Here is a 24,162-nt window from a genome sequence, read left to right on the forward strand (position 1 = left end):
CCCCTTAGAAGTAATGTCCGTCCCGATGAAAATCCTAGATTAGGTCTTTTGAGATAGATGTTGTTTTAGGAACATAAAGTGAGGATAACAGGAATGGGTAATCGGGTTATTGTTGGTTGGTGAAATTAAATATAATTATTTATTGTGGGTTGAAAACCCTATATGCTCACCAGACTCCCAAGCCTGACCCACTCAGTTTATTTGTATTACAGGTAGTGGCGCGAGGGCATAAGATTGATGAATCATCAAGTTGTTTTGTTTACAAGTCTGTATATGTAAATATTTGTTGAATGACTTGTAATGTTATTGTTTATGCTTTATGGTATGTATCGGAACATGACATCCCGAGTTTTGATTATATAATGAAAATGCATCTTTTGACGAAATGTTTTGATAAATATTATTTTATCATATTTTGTTTTTGGGAACAAATTCCGCAACTCTTTTAAATCAAAAGGATTTACTATGAAATTATTATAAAAAACATAAATGAAATCGGTCTTTTTTTGTCGTGATTTTAGGGATGTCACTATATATATATATATATATATATATATATATATATATATATATATATATATATATATATATATATATATATATATATATATATATATATATAGTTATATTGAGAACACGTAAAAGGTTGAGAACGTGAGAACAGTCCATTTTTGTTACTTTTTGAAAATATTGTCCTTAAAGTGTAAATTTTATACACCAGTTGATTTTCGTAAATTATGCTATATTGAATTATATTAAATTAGGGTATTTTTTATTTATGCAATATTAAATTAAGTGTTTTGTTATTTTAATTAGATTGATAACACATATAGCCAATTAATCGTACCTACCATTTTCATCTCCAAGATATCCGTCCGTACCTAATATCTCCGTGTCCAAAATATCCGTGTATTTCATCCATCCGTATTCTTCCATTCACCACCTCAATAGTTACAGTAGAGTTAAAAGTTTGTGTTTTTTTTATTATTCGATGATTTGAAAGAATCTTTAAGTTGGAATGTGTTGATCCTTCTACATCAGTTTGGTTCACATTACATATCAATAATCCCGTAGTTTTTGCGATTTGATGATACGCAACCAATGTGAAGCTAGAACATTGGGATTCTTCAAGATTACATACGTTTTATTGGTAAAATCATTGATATAAAAGCTTATGGAGGTCGAATTTGAAGGAGGATGTGCATTCGAGAATCGCACAAGTGGTTAGTTCGTTCTACGTTCACTGTTAACCTTTTTGTTTTTTTTTCAATCATATAACTCCAATTTGTATAATTTGTATACAATGTTTTACATGATTTGTAATGTATAATTTCGATGTTGTCAAACGGTTCATGGAAGATACATGACCTATTTTATCATTTATATGTTCACTGTTTTTTTTAATCATGTAAATCTTTTTGCAAGAGCTTAAATGATGTTATTGGCATAAGTATGTTGTTAACTTCAACTACAATTCATCGATTGAGATGAGTTTGCCATGTAGATGGTTTGATTAGGTAAATATTGCCACGTGTCTTTTTTCCCTAATCTCAAACTTATGTCTTACCTGCTAAAGTGTTTGCATTATATTTATTACTCATAGATTCCTTTTTAATGTGTGTTATTTATGTTGTATTAATATGTTTCAACATTTGCATTATGTTAATTTGTGTAGTTAACAGGTAGTTTTCACTTATGTCTTTGGTATCATGTATGATCTTATTTGCCCTAATTTCATGCTTATGTGTTACATGTTATATTGTTTGCACTACATATATGCACCATAGATTCCATATAAATGTATGTTCTTTCTGTTTTATTCATATATGTCAATTAGCATTATGTTTATGGGGGTAGTTAACAGTAAAATTAGACTTATAATTTTACCCTAATCTCATACATATGTCTTACTTGCTAAAGTGTTAATTTTTGTAGTTAACTGTAAGATTTGACTTATGTCTTTGTTATCATGTATGATCTTATTTGCCCTAATTTCATGCTTATGTGTTACATTTTATATTGTTTGCACTACATTTTATGCACCATACATTCCATATAAATGTATGTTCCTTCTGTTTTATACATATGTTGCAATTTGCATTATGTATATGGGCGTAGTTAACAATAAGATTGGACTTATAATTTGTTATCATGTTTGAGCTACACTAGGTCGCATGAAAAGTGAGCGTATCCGTAATAGATACTCACTAATGAAATACAAGAATGACCCTTCAAATCCAATAATAATAGATATGGATGTAGATTCATCTGATTCTATCAGGATTACCCCCATACCAACCTCTGCAAAAGCTAAAGTTCTGAATCAAAGGTCAAATTCCAAACCTGTTTCAACTGGTAAACCAATTCAGAAAACAGGTAGTTGTTTTTATTATTCTTTGAATTAGTTAACACACCAAAAAGCATACTCTTCATTACTTTTGTTTATGCCTCGACAACAATACAAGGTCTTTGTTCTGGACATAGTGCTTCTGTTGAAGTGATTAATGAAAATCGCTCAAAGCAGAAATGTGATCCACATTCCACTTCCCATTCACCTGTGCATGGTTATACAAAATCAGGTAGCTCACTAACACTGTCTTTTTTAAATTTCTAGTGTAATTCATTCATTTTATTTACTTTTTTAATGCTATATCGTATTTTCCACCAAAAAATACACAGATATTAAAAAATGTATTTTAAGTCTAAAGATAATCAGCAACCAACACATGATGATTCTGATTTTGAAGACCCTAACCCAGTTATCAGCCAAAATAAAAGGAAATCACCTCCGGTTGTAACAACCAAAGTTGTCAAACATCAGGAGAAGAAAGCTAGAGAAGACATGGACAACCCTCAATCAATTAAGACAAGAGTTAAAGTCAAGAAACTGAACAACATAAAATCAAAGAAGGGAGTTCATCTCGGTACTTCAATACAACCAAGGCGAATTCATATTCGTACATCACCAAAGATATTATTCTCCACAATGTACAGTTTGACGATTGGACAAAAGGAATATCTATCATCCATTGGATATAGTCCCCTTTTAAATATAAGAGTAGATGTGTTGGCATCATGAATTGGGTACTACGTGGTCAACAACTTTGACCATGTCAAGCATGGTGAGATACCAATCAATAGGCAATTGATACATGACATGTTGGGTCTCCCTTTGGGGAATACAAATATCAATTCATTAAAGTTCACATCCACTAAAGACAAAACTGTTGATTTGTGGTCCGCACAGTTCAAGTCAGAAAATGATGTTAGGCCCAAAGGCGTACAAAGGGTGATTAAGAGATTAAAAGATGTTGGGTTATTGTTTAAAGTCAATTTTTTTGGTGCTTATTTGTAACACTCTTGGACAATCCAAGAGCATGGGCACATGTGATGTATCAATGCTTTCAAGGGTTTCACAGGATTTAGATTTAAGCGACATAGATTGGTGTTCATATGCGTTAGAGTGTTTGAAAAATATGAAACATGCATGGAATTCCATGAGCGACACATCTTACTATGTTGTTCCTATTAACCTATTGACGGTACCTATCCTACAACTCAACTTATTTCATTAATTCTACTTATTCATCAATTACTTAGTCAATGATGCTTAAAACAATACATCAGTGATGAATCATTGCCTAATTCTTGTTCACTTATTATCTAATCATCCTTTTTTTTATCACATAAGCTTATATACATGGAGCATGTTTCATGTGTTGCGGTTACAATCGACCGCGGAAGACCTGCTATATGTTATTGGGATGTGGAAACCATGCGCTTACGTGAGGAGTATGAGATCAAAAATGGTGGTATCGGTACTGGTGAACTTCAGGATCCTTACATACCACAGGATGATAATGCCGACACTGTCAACTCGGAGAATGGATCAGTTGAGGTTAGAAAAAATACGCATGCTTTTTTCCATATTTATCACATATTACTAATCAATCATCATGTTTCCAGGAATACCTTTCCACCATTGAAAGTATGTTCAACAAGCTTGTTGAGGATAACCATTTGTTTGAATCAAAACTTGGAGAAGCAATCGAAAGGCATCCTCTTATTTGTGATTTCTACGAATGGAAAGCCAAGATCAGAATCTTCCTGAATGAAGCATCCGGGAAATATGGAGGTGGCAGTTCTACCGATGCAAGCAACATTGGACCTTTATCCCAATGGTGGTCAGACAACGCATAACAAATTAACACGTCATGTCAAATGGCTGAACATTCTGTTAAATCGTTCCCCAATTCACCCTTTCCAAACTGGAACATCGGGTTGACACAAGAATTTGTTGATATCATTAGCAACTCACCACTGAAAAATACCATGAAGACTCCAAAAGATCAATGTACAAGTCCTCTTCTATCAATTGTTCCTATTGACAGTGCTGATGTTGTTGTCCGCGCAAGAGAGTTAAGGCCAAGAAATAAGCCCCCTACACTACGTTCTCCGTTCATCGTACGTGCAATCGATATAACCAAGCATATAACACGTTCTCAGAAGGACATATCTGATTGGGTTTTCTCAACACAAGGTCATCCTAGGTATATAAAAATTTCTACATAACTGATAAAAAAAGTAGTTATATAAACATTATTTAACTTTTGACATTTTATTTTATGCAGTGATGAACTTTTTCGTACTTGTGTTGGTGTAGCTGCTGAACGCTTTCAAATGGAAAGTTTTTTCCCCAAATGTGAACTGTTTGGACATGTACTTGATTGTTGGAGTCATCCGCTAAATTTCGATGAAGATTTGCGTTCCAATTTGTCTCCTCGCAGACTATTTGCCTATACCACCTTGACGGTACACTCTTAATAAACAATTGCATTCATTAATGATGTTTATTTAAACAGTCTCCTGACCTAGCACATATGTGACTGCCACATTTCCAAATTTCATCTATAACTTAATCTTCCTATTACATTATGCACATTCATTATTAACAGCCTCTAACATTACATTGTATATCTTCTTCACAGAGTTTGTATCTCGAAAATACTGTGCTGACAGAGGAAGATCGTCATAAAATCTTTCTTGAAAATTTGACCATATCCATTGATGATTTTGATGCAACACTTCGCGATGTCCACTTAGTATTCTTCTATATCCACGTTTTATAATTAATCATTGTTTTTAATACTTGTTTTGATATTCATGTAAGCTATAGTTGATGGATTGACAATACCAACACTAAACTATTTTAAATCATACACTTAATATTTATTTCAGCTATTCCTGTCAGTCGTCCGTGAATTTCATATTTTGCTTGTCATGCTCGACTTTTATCAACCAACCTTTTGGATCATAGACAACATCAAAAGAGATGAAGAAACCCACAAAACATATGGTCTACTACCAGATATCATTGTAAGATACAAATACAGATTGGAATTATTTTTATATATAAATCCATTTTTTAATATTTATTCCTATATCATTTACAACAATCATACATGAGTGACTATTTGCGGTTTGTTCACCATCCAAACGTTGAAGCCTTTTCACATGCTCCAAAACAAATCCCACAGTTATCTTGGTCAACAGTAAACAACAACACTGACTGTGGTATTTTTACTATGCGTCACATGGAGACATTTATGGGTGGAAACATTAGAGATTTCAAAACTGGCTGCAAGTCAGAGTCGCTTGCACAGGACAACCAATTATCTAGACTACGGGTCATATATCTTTGCAAAATAATTAATTCTGACTACAACCTGCTTACGGATTCAATCCTTCATCAGGTAGCGGAATTCCAAAAGCTGTCTGCACCTAACCGACAACAAATATTGAAAGATGATGCAACCAGGATACATGACAGGCTGATTGAATTTGGTTAAAGAATGTTGTGTTAAAAAGTCTTTTTTTGTTATTTTCTAGGAAGAATAAGATGTTATTTACTTTTACTCTATTATGTAGATGACTCAAAACAACTTAACTATCTATCTTTTGCTTTTTGATTATGTGCTTCCCTTCTGTCTCCATATTATATGAAAATGTCTTTTCTAACTCTTACATGAGTGTCTATTGTGGTTATTGTTAATCACAACTAATCAATAATACCTTTTTATACATGTCTTTTATGTTACATAACAGAGCTGTATGAACATGTCTCTCCAACCTTATATCTTAAACTTTTAGACTTTGACATCACAGGATACACGGGTGGTATGAATTTGTTACATTTGATTTAATTACTAACAACCCCACTTCATTTTGTAATAAGACCATCATAAATGTTGTGCATACTCAACTACTACAACACTAGACATGTACCTTGTACAACCTTTTCCTTTTTTATTTTAGTCCACTAAAACATACATAACTCTTAACATTTTATAAGATCACATACCCAAACAACAAAAACCTTACAAGCATCATACCATATCTTCATACATTTTACACATACATAATCCACACACCCATCACCATATACGTAAATTACATGCCATTATACAATCGGCACATACATCAATAGCATCATACTATATCTAATAAATTGCACCAAAAAGTTATCTGATAAAGAAACTAAATCAACAAACAAAACAAAATGATATTATTCAATATAAAAAATTACAAATGCAGCTGTGCAAACATAAGTCATTTAGTTTTCAATGATGAACCAAAACTTCAGTAAACTAACATTTAATCTAACTACCATCGGACATCTCACGCACAATTCTTACTTTGCAAGTCCTCCAATTATGATTCACATATAAATTGCATCCTGTGCACCTTCGTGAACCACTTTTTGAAGATGTAGCTGCCCTCTCCGATGCACTAACCATCCGTTTCTTAGTCCCACTCCCTTTATTATGTATCACTGGTGGGACATTAATTTCAATGTCTTCTGGAATACTAACCCCAAATATCCTAAACACAGCTTCATCACTTTCATCCAATGCACCATTATTAACCAGATCTTGCTCCATCACACTCCTCATCGTGCGTGTTGTCTTTACAAAATCTTCTAATTTTTCTTTATCATTCTTAAGACGCTCCAGACAGTACTCCATGTTACTATATGCTTCGGTTAACAATTTAAAAGTTTCATCTTCCATTCCAGCAAGCCCATTCTTACTAACCAACAAATGGCTAGAAATAATATCCCTCCTCCCACATACGCAAAATATATTGCTTAGGTATCTCCTAAATGTGATTATTCTTCAGCACTGCAAACACATGTCGACACAAAATGCCCATTCGCTTGAAGAGGTCGCACGTACATTTCACTTCGTTTTCTGGCGATTTCAATTCCACCTACATGAAGATTTTAATCCTTACTTTAGCCACATTATTTTTTTTACCAATAAAAAAATTTCCTTGTTTATAATTTTACCAGCATTACTGATGCATGTACTTTCAGATTAATTTTATGAACTAACCTTACACTTTGTCTTCACATGTCTTCTTTTGTCCAAATGTGTAATCATTACTACCTGCCACCCATTAATATTTTCTACACTATCAATTGAACAATTCCATGCTCCTTTGTATATTTCCTTTCGAATTTCTGCAAAAACTATATTAATATACACTTTTGCTGCATGTTGCCCTAATCCTGTGCACATTCCAAATTTATGCCTGGTTCTCTTAGTTTCATTATCATGACGACGTTGTGTGTTACGTTGTTTTCCAATCGTTGTATCATAGTTCACCATGAAATACAAAAGGAATTCCCATGATGCGAATACTTATTAAAAAATGAATTCGCACTTTCAGACCTGAAAGTTGTTTTCATCAGTCCATGCATTGATATGTCCTTAAAATAAGTTGGTATCCATGAAGTCTGCTTGTGATACATGTCTTTAAACCATTTATCAGGAATTTTCGGCGTAAGTTCCTTGGCTTGGACAGGGCATTTAGTCCATGTCGCTATTCCTGCATCCAGAGTGGAGTATGTTCGATGGAATAATTTCTTAGATGTATTACCACATCCCCAAGGGTTAGGCCCACTTTTTACAGGTCAGTGGAATCTTTATGCTCAAAATCCCGATTCAAGTAGTCATTTATTTTGTACCTCCCAAGGAGCACGAACTGCCATTTAACCCTTCTCAACGTTTATATTGCAGATTGTGATCCTTCATCAATGACTTCCACGCTGTTTCAAAATCAAGGGGATCCAGATATATATTCCACACTAGTTTGTTGAAGCATTTTCTGAAATTTGTGTTCTTTAAAACATCCCCGCTGACCTGATACACAACCATTTCGTGACTACCACATATACTTTTTAAGCTTCAAATTACCCATATATTTTAACATATAAATGTACATTCATCAACAAGATTCATATATAATTATATATTCACCATATGTAAGTGAATTACCCATACAACATACCTTCGCATGTAGTTTTTTTGTTATATGCCATAAGCATAGTCTATGCTTGGCGTTCGGGAATACAACCTCAACTGCCTGCAGAATCGCTGGATCCTGGTCTGTTAACACCAACGTTGGGTCTTTTCCATGAGCTTTTAAAAATGCTTCAAGCAACCAACAATAAGACTCTATTTTCTCATTACTAAGTAGACCAGCACCAACAGTAACAGATCTTTTGTGATTATCAATAGATGTAAAAGGGACAAATACCATTCCAGACCCGAATAACAATAATTTTCATTATTAATGAAATCGTACAGACATTGACTATGAAAAAAGTCATCATACAAAATAACAAGCAGAATAACACTTACTTATTTGTTCTAAATGTAGCGTCAAAAGATATAACATCCCCAAACTCCTTGTAGAATACCTTATCTGTTTCATCAGCCTAGAACATAGCATTTAACACGCTATCATCACATTTATACTCCAAGGAATAATTTGGATAATGTGTCTTCCTCTCATTCATTTTATTCCCTACCAATTGCGCATCCTTGTTACCTATAATGTCACCTATTTTTTTCCTAAAATTTTTGAAATCACTCTCCTCGGGACCGACACACTCATATCCACCTTTTAACGCAGCTCGAAGTTTATGTGCCTTTGTTGCACCGACATTTGCTGTTGCTGCGCGTATAATAAACTCCTTGTCTGCACTGTTTAATTTTCTATCTTTTTTTTGAATGTATACGCTCTTCTGTTGTATAAAGAGGGTGGTTGTGCAACTCTTGAAACTCTCTAATTTGAAACTCACTTCTTCCAACACCAACTCGTTCAAACTTTATCAATGCTTTACAATCCGTTACAATAAAGTTTGAATTCCTATGTTTTCTTTCACCATTATTTGTATCCATTGTGTCGTGGCTTCTATCTGGTATTTTCCCGTCGCGATTGCAAACAACATACTTTATCTTTATCGATTTGTCATGCCGAAACGTTGTAGTTGTGTTCAACCGAACATCAAACCCATCATGTTCTGCATATTTTCTATACACATTTATTGCATGTGTTAGTGATTCGAATGTAACATGCTCATCAGGCATAATTTCTTTCGCGACAGTAGGTTTCCGCAACTTAGAAGATCCACCAGGTGAATATAAAATTCTACACACTCGTTACTTGATTCAGAGTCCCAACCTGCTTCAATTAAATTATATATATATATATATATATATATATATATATATATATATATATATATATATATATATATATATAAATTTTGTAAACATTATGCAGAATTCGTTTTCATCACAATTATCAAAGACTTTAACCTGATTCATTATCACTTTCATTTTCATCAGATGTATCTTCGTAGCCACCTTCACTATCTTGTGTAGAATTATTTGTTCCAATATATATATATATATATATATATATATATATATATATATATTTGAGTTTATTACAATACCACTTTTTTTTTAAAATTTTTTATCACACCTTATCAATCACGTTGGACTATATTCAATCATGATTGAAACAAAACTGCATCCTCGTATACTATTCAATGCTGGTAGTTTCTAACATTAACGATTGCATCAAATTATCTTTTTCGATGAATTGCTTAAACTTATGAATACACACAAATTAAAATGAAAAACAAATCATTTGTATTCAATGACGAATGCAACAATAACATTTATAGATACCCCAGTTGAATCAATCAATGCAATGCAATAATGAATTAATTAATAGTTCAAATAGACACCATTTGAATTCAAACCAACTCAATTATATTCTATCACTAGGTGTGAAACCATGTATTACATGGATTTATTAAAAAAAAAATGAAATTTTAACAATTTGAAAAGTTTGAATTTATATAAAAATGAGAATTTTTTTATTTTATTAAAATTAATGAGGCTTTAATGTATTGAATACATTACATATATAAATCATTTTTAATAAATACCTTACATATATATTACCTTACATATTAAATGTGAAATTTTAATTTAATAAAACGAAAAATACAATAAAATGACAAGTGGAAAATAGAAAATTTAAAAATTCTAGAAAATGTCATGTGTTCAAATGAAGAAGGAGAGGGTATGTGGCAAAAAAACTTTCTTGAATTCAAATAGACACCAAATGAATTCAAACCAAATCAATTGTGTTCTTCGATGATTTAATTAAATGTACAAATGGACACCACCATTACTAGACACCCCAGAATTTATAAAAAACCAATAACATTCGCCCAATAAATAATATCAAACAATAATGATTGTATCGTCATATATTCTTCAGTGATTTAATTAAAAGTACGAATATACACCTATTGAATTCAAACCAATTCACTGGCATTCATTCATGATTGAAAACAGTCACATTTATAGATACCCCATCTTCATCATACATACATCCAATCATTTGTGATTACTATAATCTTCAAATATTGTTCACTCGTAAAACCACATAATTCCATAACTTACCCAATGATTAACATATAACCAACATTATACAGTTCAATGGAATAACAAGTATATATTTGTCACATGTTAACTATATATGTACATACAACATATCATACTCGTCAATGAACACACTTATATGTGATTATACAACGTAATGGAAAAAATAACTCTATATTTGTCATAAGTTTACCATCTACGTACACCTACCACAGCATAATCATCATTGCTTTTAATTTATTTTTCAAATTACACAATATTCGTTCATTATTGATTATCAAAGTCTAGCATTTAATACCAACACAACATGTAACTGAATCACTGCTGATTTCACTGTTGTTTTAAATTTACTTCACATCTAGATGATTAATCAGTATAAATCAAATCTTTCTCGTTTCACATAATGAATACATTCAAATAATAAATTTTGAACTGAAACACACTTACCTTCATCTTCATCAGCAATATCGATAATTGAATTAAAGAAGCTTTCGTCACTATTAAAGTCCCCACAAACGGTTTGATTCATCGCATCCGAATTCAGTCAATGACTCCAAAACTTTTCCAATCGGTCACAATAATATTGTTGTACTATTTTACAAATCTCGATTAGACAGCTAATGTCAGAGGTATGGACTGCAGAAACAACCAAAACAGTTTCAATAACTTTTATCTAAAAAACCTTCTTCATCGTTCTGGCTTCAATCATGGAAAACGACTATTACGTGTTTATTTAATACGTTTATGTTATGTTTATGTTGCCTAATTACTTTTTACGTAGATATATACTTTCCTATTTAGACCCTTATTAAACGATTGGTCCAAATTTGTTCTCATGTTTCTCAACCTTTTAGTGTTCTCAATATAATGTCTCCCTATATATATATATGTATATATATATATATACACACACACACACACACACACACACACACACACACTCTCTCTCTCTCTCTCTCGATCATCATGTAGAAATGATTTCTAATAAAACGATGTATTTTTTTATAATTATTATAAAAATATATACTGTTTTAGTTGTAATACAAGATTCGTCATTTATGATAACATAATTGATTCTCAGGTTTTAAGATTGTTACCTAATAAATTATACATCGTATCAATTATGCAACTTATCGAATATTATGGGAATTGTTGGTTAAAAACTGGAAAATATTATAAAAACAGCCATTAGGTTGCCCGAATTTCGTCATGACAGACAATAAGATTTGGAAATATATTAAGCCTTATATCGGAGAGTTTAGGATTAGGATGCCTAGACATATTCTTAGGTTCCATCATACCCGTGGGATGCTCTATGTGAGCTATGTATGTTTCTAAAAGCTTTATGAGGTAAGATCATTTCCTAAGCTATGGGTTATGTTGTTGTGTACACTGAGACCGATTGTTTTAGCCAAAATCCTTTGAGTTATAACCATTAATCCAAGAGGGATTTATAGTGTAAATCTAAGCTCACGACATAGATTTATAAAAAAGAACTTTGGTGTAAATCTATTATGTACGTAAAGATATATGCGTATCGATATTCTCCACCTATGGTTGCTAACTACAACTTCTTCTGACGAGACTAAACTGACATCAAGTGTTCTTTCTTTGTTACTACATACCTTTTTTAATACATTAGTAATGATCTAGATACCTCCGTTTCTTATGCCCCGTCCAGGGCAGGAACGTTGATAGTGTCGGTTATTGGTTCATCTTAGATACTAGATTTGTTTTCTTACCGTATAAAAATTGCATTAGGTTTATACGGGGTCTTTGTTCACTTATAGTAGTTGAAAGAGACTGTAGTGTGATAATTTGTGACTCAAAACGATAAGTGTCAATATGTGAAATTAAGTCATATAACACTTAATTAACAACATGACATGATTGGTTAAGGTTTATTAACTTATAATTAATAAGTTATTTATATAAACCATTTTGTTTTTATACAAAAACATAATATTTATGTGGGAGGAGTTTGTCTCACTGGTTAAGTGTCAGTTTCCAAATTAAGTAAGATAACACTTAATTAATACCATGACACGAATTTACAAAGTTTATAAATTTGAAACTTATGAGTTTTACATATAAATTATATAAATTCTTGTACAATGTTTGAAGAGTAAATTTGGCTAATTTATGTTTTCACAAAATGTGATATGATTTTATTTTATATAAATTGGTATTCAAATCTTATATAAAAAGCATTTTGGTCATGGAACCGTAAAATTGGATATAAGTTTGTTTTACTTATATATTTATCAAATGATGTATTTTTGGATTTAAGTGAATGATATTTCTAAATAAATCTAAATACACTTTTATAACTCAATTATTTTATACTTTTGATAGAAAAGAACGTATTTATAAAAGTTGGTCAACCAGATAAATTTTATAAAACACTTTTGAGTATAAAAATACTTTGTGTCAAAACCTGTAGAACTCATCAACAATTTTGTTGACGTATCTTAATGCATGTATTCTCAGGTTATTTATAAGGTCAGAATTGTCCCTACAAAAGACCCTTCGTTATTTTTATCATACATTTGTAAACGCTGGATTGTTAGGCGTGTGTCGCGATTTAGCGATAACTGTTTTCAATGTAATTTTTATTTCGGTAATAATAAAAGATTTTATTTATACCGTTCAATAACTGTGATCGCTGATTTACATCGCGCACCTCGTCGGAAGTTTCCGTCGACACTCGGGGGTGAGACACAATTTACTTGAATATTTCTTGGATTGTGATTCCAATCATTTTCCAAAATTTGTGATTTCGACCCTATAGCTTAGGGTATCACGAAATCAGATTTTATATAATTCAAAGAATTTCAATTTAGAAGTCATGCCATTTTTATATCAGAAACACAAAAAAAATACCTAGTTGTTTTTTGTTTTTGAGAGACAGAACAAATCAAATGTATGATTTTTGTGTATATATGTTCCAACCCATTTTTTGAAACCAAAAAAGCTTCTTAAACAAGAGGGAGAGTAGTTTAACCAAAGTTGCATACTTTTTGGCATAAAAAATGATAGTTATTAAGACATAACCAACTTATGACATCATCATGATATCAATAATAGTTTTGGTGGGAATTTGCATAGATGGACTCATATCTGACATAGAAATCCGTTTAGGTTTCGGGGCGCTACCCCTTGGAACCGTGTCCGCTGATCGGTAATATACTAGTATTTGAGCCTGTGCCTTGCCACATGTTCTTACGTGTGTTTTTCTTGCGTATTAAACATGAGACTTGATTAAATAAGTATAACATATCACAACTTCAAAAAATACTAAAAGTTTAAAAGAAATAAATGTTGGGTGCCTTAACAAAAGTTGAAAAGAGTTTACTAACTATTTTTGTAAGTTGAATGATTTTTCAATAATCCATAAAAGTACAGGTGACATAACTTTAAAAGTAGTACAATGTGCATTATACAATGTAGACGAGGAAAAATTCGAAGACACAGGATAAACACGAAAGTTTAAAAAATAAAGGGGGTAAAAGTGATATCTTATAAAGTTGAAGGTGGAAAGGGTGAAAGTTACATTTTAAAAAGTAAAGGGATGGAAAAATGAAAGGGTAAAAGTAACATCTTACAAAGTTGAAGGTGGAAGGAGTCAAAGTGATATTTTATAAAGTAAAGAGGTAGAAAATATAATTTTACTAGAGGGTTTGCAAGTGATAGATATACAAAGTTAGGGGATTAAAATTGCAATTTATGCATTGATATATTTATGCATTGTGCATTAGTTGGTTGTACAATTACCTATACAAATTTAGTATATATATTTTGTGCAACAAAAAAACTAGTAATGAATTTATATATTTTGTTTGACAATATTTCATTGAGAAATATTAATCTCCGATACACTTTCACCTGAATGATTGTCAAAATAATAAATAAAAAAATACATTAGTGTTTTTTCACTATTTTCGGATTCATATCTATCTAGAGCCTTCTGGATATATCTTTGCACATGGTAGTATGGTGGATGAGACGATCTGTTGTCCAAATTGATGAAGAGTTTCGGGAAATCGATCGGCCAATACCTCTACCTCTGTTGTGGGTGGTAGTCCATTAGCCTAAAATCACTATGTCATAGACATAAATAACTCATTCTCGCTTCATTTCTTTTGTTTTGGTACTCTTACAAGTACATAAAACCCATATTTTTTTTTGTCAAAACTTAGTAAAAGGTATAAAAGTTTTCCGAAAATATTATTATTTTTGAACTTGTTTGTTCTTTTCAAGCTTATTCATGATTTTCGAACTTTGTCAAAGTGTTTTGAAGATACAATGTTCATGATTTTTAGAACAAAACAAATAATAACATATTTCTCCTGGTGCAAAATGATTGTGAGCAAGAAACTTCATAGATTTTTTATATGTTTCGAACATATTCTTCAGAAAAAAGAAAAAAAATACCCAAGGATTTTCGACAATCAATTAGATGAGATCAATTCGAAAAAAAGAAAACACATTTTTGATAATCCCTATATTGAAAATATGAGCCTATGTTGTACACTCGAAAATGGTACGACATTTTCGAAGAACTCTATTTTGATCATATGTCGATAATTTTGGAAATATTGGTTATTATAGGGGAGAGTATTTTTTTTTATGTTATATGGTATCCATACATCTAAAATGTACGTGTCACTTATAATCTTAACTATAAAATCTAAAATGCACGTGTGACTTTTAATCTTAACTATAAAAATGTGTTTGTAATTTGTAGTTGACTTGGTTTGTTGGGTGCAAATAATTGTTTATTATAGGGGTGAACATGGTTCGGTTTGGTTCGGCTTTTGACCAAAACCGAAAACGAACCAATAGTTTTGGATTTTCATTTTAGAGAAACGAAACCGTCATTTTTTTGTTTCGTTTTTTGTTTTTGGTTTTCGGTTTTTTCTGTTAACATATAACATAAATACGACTTTTGATGGGCATCAACATATACTCCCCTACATGTTTATGATATATTCAAAAGAACTTTTAACTTATGACGAAACATCTTTCATATTTTAGAACGACTCACAAGACAACCTTACAAAAGTTGTGTACCTTTTTTATACTTTCTTTCTTTTTTTACTTATAACATCGACAAATTAAAATGAGACATTTATTATACAAGTATTACACAACATATGTTCAACTTTTATATGTATAATGTGCTTATGAATAATTTATTCAAGCATAATATAAAAATAATTTGGATATTATAAATATTTTAATGCATGAAGTCGAACGGTTGTTAGCTAATATTAACATATTTCTCTTAGTGCAAAATGATTGCAAACAAGGTTTCGAACATGTTCTTTGGAAAAAAATAATACCCAAGGATTTTCAAAAATCAATTAGATGAGATCAACTCGGAAAAAAAAAACACATTTTTTAAAATTCTTATATCAAAAGTATGAGTCTATGTTATACACTCGAAAATGGTACAACATTTTCAAAATCTCTATTTTGATCATCATATGTTTATAATTTCGGAAATACTGGTTATTATAGGGGAGATTATTTTTTATGGTATATGGAATCCATACATCTAAAATGTATGCGTCACTTATAATCTTAACTATAAAGTCTGAAATGTATGTGTGACTTCTAATCTTAACTATAAAAACGTGTTTGAAATTTGTAGTTGACTTGGTCTCTTTGGTGTAGATAATTGTTTATTATAAGGGTGATTATAGTTCGTTTTTGACTAAAACTGAAATCGAATCACCGAAACTGAACCAATAGTTTGATTTTTTTAGAGAAACCAAACCGTCCTTTTTTTTTTTTTTTTTTTTTTTTTGGTTTTTGGTTTTTTCCGTTAACACATAACATAAATACAACTTTGATTTTTTGATTTTTTTTAGTTTTTGGTTCGGTTTCGGTTATTTTTCACACTCCTAGTATATTAGGTCAAAATTGGATGCAGCTGGAAGTTGAGGGACTTGAGAGACTCTCTTTGTAGCTGGAGGACTAAAGTGAAAAAGATGGAAGCTCAAGGTGTAGACCGGAAGAGTAGTCGTACATAAAAATATATGTTAATACTTTTCGGTATCATCTTCATTATTATCAAATTATTTTCGAGAGAGATACGCTTTTCGTTTACATAGATACAGAGAGATACTCTGATCGTTCTTGTATGTATTCCAGGGTGTTTTTTGTTCTGTAATGGACTAATGGTTGATGGTTTGGTTGTCTTATTCAAAAAGTACTTATTATTTATTTTATTTTATTTTTTTAACATTCTTTTTAACATTGCTTTATAATAATTAATAATTTTAGTATCTACATATTAAATAATTTTTTTTTTTATGAAAATCATATTTAAAATATTTTAAAATCTACATGCGTGTCATGCGTGGCTCTAGTGGAAAGTGACTTCAGAGTCATATGACCAAATTGTTGCCATTATCATTAGGTTTTGATTCTCGTGACTCCTCAACACTATCTATTGTCCTCATCTGTTATAGTAAAACAAACAAACAAAAATCATCAATATTTTCAGTTTTTTTCAAGTTGTATCATACAAGAATTCAATCTAAAAAATTGAACTTTCAAATTTAAAATGAAATATTAATTACTCTCTTGAATTTTACGAAGAAACCTCCTTATAACTTTTTTATAGAATCAAACTTTAAAAAATCAAAATTCATATATTTTGGTTTGAATTACTAATAAAGTCTAAACAATTAAACTCCGAAATAAACCAAAATCAAGTTAACTATTGTAATCAAAATCAAACAAATACAATTAGCCTCATTCATAACAAGACCCTACATGATATACACAGTTACACACCAAAAACTGGACACGAATCGGGTTAAATAAATCAACAAAAAACCAAATAATAACAATAAAAAAAAAAACATACTAAAATCATACACCCTCAATTACTACTCACATTATACGCCATTTTAACCACCACAGACAAATGAATATTCACGACATGACTCCTATCACCAAAAAGCCCGATTCTTCCAAAACTCGCAACACTGCTATTCATGGTTGAATTCAACAACACATTCAACACCTGTTTTTCACCACTACCAATGCTAAAATGAGCCGGTGTGACCTTCATAGAAACCCCATAAGGAGCATTCCAACCCACACTATAAGACTCATTCATCCCACCAACATTAGTCACGGTTCTTTGAACCACTCGAGACCGGTTCAGTGCTGCAACTGTGATGGAAGGTAAATTCAGGTCAACACCGGTCAACACTGTTGTTGTGGGCCCACATGTGGTCCCCGTGTAGTTTAGCACCACGGCTTCTGACCCGTTTATGCCACATAGGAATGACATGTAGTCTTCATACCCTGCAAAAAGTGCAATTACTTAATTAATTCAATTTAGGAAAAGATGATGATGATAATGATGATGATGATGATGATGATGATACCTAAATCAAGAATGAGTCCAGGATCTAATGCTGCGGTTGCATTTACAAAACCACTTCCCATATCAAAGGGTGTTGCGGGAGACTGGTTTAAATCAGGGTTAGCATACGCACGTTGTGCCATTATGGGCCCACCATCTTTATCCCGTAGAGAAGCGGTAGTTGATAACGCGGACCCGATTGCTGACGGGGTAAAATGGGGAAACTTTTGTTTAATTAATGCAGCCAGCCCCGCTACATGAGGAGCCGCCATACTCGTTCCCGACATCATCGCAAAATCCTCACCTTAAAAACATCAAATCAACATCACTCAGTATGAGGAAGGTATTTACGTCTTTTTCTCAGATAGGACAAAAGATTGCAGCTTTTGTCCCACTAACATCAGTACCGGTACCAGTATTGGTTAAACCAAACACATTACAACCTGTTCTGTTCTGTCCTGATTACAGATAAAATAACTATTACCGAGGAATTCAACTGAATCAGTGCCACCGGAACTCCAAGCAGCCCAAATGGAATTTCCAGGAGCAACAAGATTTGGTTTTAATATATCGGCATCTTGAAGGAAATTATCTTCTGGATCTGGTCCTCTAGCAGAATAATACATTATTTTTGGAGCACTGTTACTGAAATTTGCTTCAACTCCACCTACAATGCATGCAACACCTCCAAATTTCACTATCTTTCTTGAAACTGGATCTCTCTCTAACGTAGAATTATAGTACTGAAGTAAGATCTGTAAATAAATAAAAAAAGTTAAACTAGAATGTTTATATGTGTATTAAAAGTGGTGAAATGGTGAAATTACAACTGACCTTGGAATCATTGGAGGATGGAATTATGATTCCGGGGAGACTCATTGGAACAGGATTGAGTTGAAATCCAATGATGAAAGGATCCATGGAGAATACAACTCCAGCTGCACTCAGATTTCTAGCTGTTTCAACAGCGTTGTTTATGGTAGATTGTCCAAGAACGAATTTGATGGAGTAGCTACAGATTAAGAGGTTTCCTTGGATAATTGTTTGATTCAAGCTACTTGAATCTTGGCATTCGTTTACGTATTCATCTGTTGGTGTTTCTGAATCATTCAGTGCGTCTGTTGCAGAAACTAAAGTGTAATCTTCATCTGTTCCAGCTGTACAAAGAGGAGAGATGTTACAACTTGATTAAAAAAAGTAAAAAAGAAATAAAATTATCAAACAAACATACGTGCAAGTCCGACTCCTTGAATGGTGATGTTATTCCCAAGAAGAATGGAATTGCTATACTTGCGATCATGTGCAGCTGCACCCACCGTAAAGATCCATGGACTAAAGGAAGAAACACTCTTGGGTGAAGGCCCGGTGTTACCCGCAGCTTGTACAACAAAAATACCCTTTTTATACGCTGATAGCAATGCCATGTCTATTGGATTAAAAAAAGTAGCAATTCCAGGTGGACGTCTGTTGGGTGTTATTGATAAACTTATAACATCCACTCCATCTTGAGCTGCCTATAAAAAAAAATAAAAAATATCAAATCTCGACTATTAAATTACATCATAAAAAGTCTAATTTAATGTTTTACCTGATCAATGGCAGCAACAACATCAGCAGCAAAGCCACCGAAGCTTTTGTACAATGCTTTGTAAACAGCAATGCTGAAAAACATAAAAGTTAATTGTTGACATTTCTTGAAATTTCTACCAGAAAATCAAAATTTTGGTTTGTTTTACGTACTGTGAACGAGGGGCCATTCCACTGGCATTCCCAAAATGATGCCCGGCTACAACAACTGGGATCCCATGGTTTCCCGCAGCAATAGAAGCTGTGTGCCTGTGATTATTTTTAGTATTTTATATTATTGTAAAAATTTAAATTAAGAAGGTTAAAAATATAAAATACAAAAAATACTCACGTCCCATGTCCATCTCCATCAAATGGTGAAGCGTAATCTTGAGATGCATTAAAGATTCCTCTTGTGATAGCAGAAGCTGCAAAATGGCGGGCCCCAACAAGCTTCCGGTTGCATGACCCGGATGGGAAATCCCGTGTCACCTCACAAACACCCGTGAAATGCTCGGGAACCGGATAGTTATTTTCAGATAACCCGTCAGCAAAACTCACATGGGTCGGGTCAATACCCGTGTCAATTAACCCGATTACAACCCCTTCGCCAGCTGTCTCATATCCACCTTCTTGTAACCAAGCACCTTGAGGTAACCCTAGGAACTGTGGTGTATGTGTAGTTGCAGTTCTAACAGAGTAATCGGGTATCACATTTGCCACTTCTTTTCGACCCGATAACTTTTGTGCCTTTAATGGATCGTTGATAAAATAATTAATGTTTATGTTGTGATTTGATTTCATGAAGATTGTTTATTATAGTTATATTTATACCTGTTGTGGAGTAACAAGAACAGCGAATCCGTTTATTAAGTAGTGATAGCTGTATAATTTGAGATATTTTTCTCCTTTTAGAACTCGCCTCAATAATGAATCATGAACTCTTGCGATTCGGGAACCATAACGATGGTGTTTGCTTGTGATGTTTTTGAAACTAAATTAGGAAGCAAAAGAAATTATTAATCAGGGTTACTATTGACTATGATATTACATTTCAAGAAATTAAATCAAACATATAGAAAAGTTTATCATCAACATTTAGTATCAATATTAAAGTTGAAAAGCAAATCACTTTGATCCCCACAGTCAAAGTGCATACTTTCATCAATTCACAATTTGACATGATCACTAATTCACTATCACCGCATAACTATTTTGTCATCATTAATGGTGGTAAAGTAGGAAGCACAAAAAAGATAACGACCTAAAATAATGCATACAAAATTTGTATACTTACTAAACTAGGGTTACTTTTAACCCTAACGGGTTAAAAAATTACCAATAAACTAGGAGTAACTTCGCACATTTTCATTTCAAATCTATCACTACCGAAGTACCAAATATTGACTATAGACATTCTATGAAAAGGATAAGCTAAAAACGAATCATAATTCATAACTACTACATTGAAGATGAATGAGAAATTAATGACAAAATCGAGAAAACCCATATCAATTTCGTAATCAGAAATGACTAAAACGCGTAAATGAATCTCATCACCTTGGATTTTCTAGTGTATTTGCTCCTCCAGAAGTAGAAGCTGGGAGCCCGAAAGGATGAGTCGTCTTCTTCGCTCTACTGGAATTGTGAAAAGAAGAAGGAGCTTGTTTAAGGGTAACCATGTATACACCTGCGGAGGTTCTATCCGTATCTTCCTGACATCGAATGCCGCTAATTAAAACCCCGAATAGCACCAACACCACGACTCGCACAATGCCCTCCATTCCCCTTTTTTTGTTCTAATTTTGAAGCTGTTCACTTGGTCCGACAAAGCAGAAAAGCAGAACTGCACACTAGATGGAATTTAGCTTAGTTTGAAAAGTTCTGAGAAGAACCCAGTAGGAGTCCATGTATGAACAGGTGAAATTGGGGGAATGGCCATGAGAGTAGAGAGGAAGAAACAACCTTTTTTGATGTGTGTGAGAGAGAGAGAGGAGAGAAGAGAAAGTGAAATGGCGAGAAAGAATCTGCAAAAAAGAGCTTCTGTCTTGGGTGGTGTGCACATGAACGTTTTAATTTATTTATTAGCAAAGAATTTATTTATGTAAAGCGGAAGCGGCTTAAATCATAACATTTTGCTTTTGTTTTTATTTGACTGTTCATTGATTTAAAGCCCACCACCACCGCACAACCAGTCACCACCTCCGTCCCACTCTTTTTCTCAAAGCATATAAGCCAATCAAACGCCGTCGGCAACTTTGTTTTGTATTACCTATTTTCTGGGGTTTATGAAATTACGAGTAAATTACATGAATGGTCCCTATGGTTTAGGTAATTTATGTGTTTGATCCTAACGTTTGTTTGTGTTACGCTTTTGGTCCCTTACTTAACTAAAAAAATTATTTTGCCGTTGATTTTTTTATTTATTTAAATAAAAACACACTCAATCCCACCCCATCACCTTATCTTATCCACTCCATCATTTTTTCTTATTTAAATATTAGTCTTTTTAGGTAATACAAGGACCAAACACGTAATAAAAACAAACAGTAATGACCAATCACGTAACAAAAACAAATATTAGAGATTTACTGAGTTAAAAAATAAGTTAAGGATCAAACGTGTAAATTACCCCAAACCATAAAGACTATCGGTGTAAATTACTCTTTTATTACTTATTTTCTGGGGTATATGGAATTAGATCATGTACCATTATTATCATTTAAGATTGTAATAATAACCTGATAAGTATTTTAAATTTTAATAACTAGTTTTCAACATTTAATACAAACTTATTTTGGCTTTGGTTTTGATTATTTAATGTCACAAAAAGAATTGACTACCGGGCAAAAAGAAAATGTTTGATTGGATACAATTTGTTTTAAACTATACCGGTGTTAAAAGGCTAGACATGTATATAGATTTGGTTGATCTCTTGATCTACTTAAAGTTTTTAAATGCCTATAAAAAAAATTATAAACCTACAAAAATTTCTTTCCTACCAACGTAGAATACAAAAAAATTAACAGCTCACAATTCCTTTATACACATAAAATTTGAGCATCATTTATGTACATGGTAAAAAGATTTCAAGTTTGCCATAATAGACATACATAGAATTTTCTTTCATTATGTTCGTTTTTCCTATGCACCTCACGCATAATATGAAGAATAAGAAGTGTTATTTTTGGCCATTTTAAATAAATTTCTTCACAATTTTGTATGGTTATGTATCTAACATATTACCGATAACTATCAAGGCATGAATAGTAACAATTCATGTATTTTGTGTTAAATATACGATGAAATACGTGTATGGCTTAGTAGTTCGGTTTCCAGCCCTACCCACTATTTTTTTTTTTTACTAGTTTGTAACCCGTGGAAATCACAATTATAAAATTAATTAAATTTTTTTAGTAAAAACTTAAAATTATTAATTAATTAGTCTAATTAAATTATTAATTAAGAGATTTTTATAGTTATATAAATTTAATCATTGATTCAAATAAATATATGAAATTATATCATTTTATAGTTTTTATTAATTTTTATTATAATATTATTAATTTAATATAACTAGAGTTGAAAATTTAAAATTTAAAATTTAAAATTTAAAATGGAATTGACAAGTGGATGCATTAATTATGGAATATAATAAGGTGACACATGATAAAAGAGAATAAAATATGTATTAATTAGGAGATCTAATAGGATAATACATATTAAAAAGAGAATAAAACTATTCTTTTATTAGAATAAAGATTTTATTTTTTATTTTATTTTTATTTTTATTTATGCGTCGATAAAACAAATAAGAAGTTATCCACCTTACGTAACCTGCCCAAGATCTTGACCCAAATATAGCCCTCAACTTTTCATTTTTACACCTTTAGCCTAAGATTTAATTTTTGTTGTGAATTTTGTTCAATTTTTTTTTAATTTAATTTTTTCAACTTCTTTTTACAACCTTTTTTTTATTAATTAAACTTAGGCATTGTTTGTTTTTTTGAAGCAAAAATCCATAAAGTCTGCGGACCACCTCTGCAACCTCTTCAGTAGAAGAGGTGGACCAAACGGCTGCAAACTGTAATAAAAAGCGTGTTTATTTTTTAACATCTGCATGTTGTTGCAGATGTTAAAAAATTAAAATAAATTGATTTTTCGAAAATAGTTTTTAATACAAAAAATTTAATAATTTCTGACGTTCCGACAAAATTTTATGATATCTCAGCAAAAAATAAATATATTTAAAAAAAATAAAGATATTTTAACATAAAATAATGATATTTCATCAACAAATTGTTATTATTCTATGTAAAAAAAGAATAAAAAATTCAAAAAGAATAAACAAAAAAAACGAAAAAAAATATGAAATAAGATTTCAGGAATATATAATCA

General features: G+C 31.9%; 1 protein-coding gene across 1 annotated transcript; it reads right to left on the reverse strand.

Moving 5' to 3' along the window:
* Window positions 1-17,522: 17,522 nt before the first annotated feature.
* LOC145041592 (subtilisin-like protease SBT2.2) lies at window positions 17,523-21,852 on the reverse strand. Its single transcript, XM_078989732.1, has 11 exons — window positions 21,730-21,852; window positions 21,325-21,610; window positions 20,599-20,758; window positions 20,117-20,514; window positions 19,939-20,034; window positions 19,787-19,859; window positions 19,430-19,712; window positions 19,033-19,355; window positions 18,683-18,953; window positions 18,221-18,502; window positions 17,523-18,137 (listed from the first exon to the last, which is right to left on the reverse strand). Exons 2-11 carry the CDS (start codon window positions 21,546-21,548, stop codon window positions 17,707-17,709), a joined length of 2,541 nt encoding a protein of 846 aa, XP_078845858.1. The 5' UTR covers window positions 21,549-21,610; window positions 21,730-21,852; the 3' UTR covers window positions 17,523-17,706.
* Window positions 21,853-24,162: the final 2,310 nt, after the last annotated feature.

This window comes from Lactuca saligna, chromosome 4 (genome assembly GCF_052625555.1).
Source record: "Lactuca saligna cultivar CGN05327 chromosome 4, ASM5262555v1, whole genome shotgun sequence".
NCBI classification, from domain to species: domain Eukaryota; kingdom Viridiplantae; phylum Streptophyta; class Magnoliopsida; order Asterales; family Asteraceae; genus Lactuca; species Lactuca saligna.

What these genes read in the sequence shown, in the direction of transcription:
- LOC145041592 (XM_078989732.1), bottom strand. Translation starts at nt 21,548, where the DNA reads ATGGAGGGCATTGTGCGAGTCGTGGTGTTGGTGCTATTCGGGGTTTTA. An exon ending in GATGGAGATGGACATGGGAC is followed by an intron (nt 20,035 to 20,116) that starts GTGAGTATTTTT and finishes AAATAATCACAG; the next exon opens with GCACACAGCTTCTATTGCTG. An exon ending in TGATTCAGTTGAATTCCTCG is followed by an intron (nt 18,503 to 18,682) that starts GTAATAGTTATT and finishes GATGTTTTTAAG; the next exon opens with GTGAGGATTTTGCGATGATG.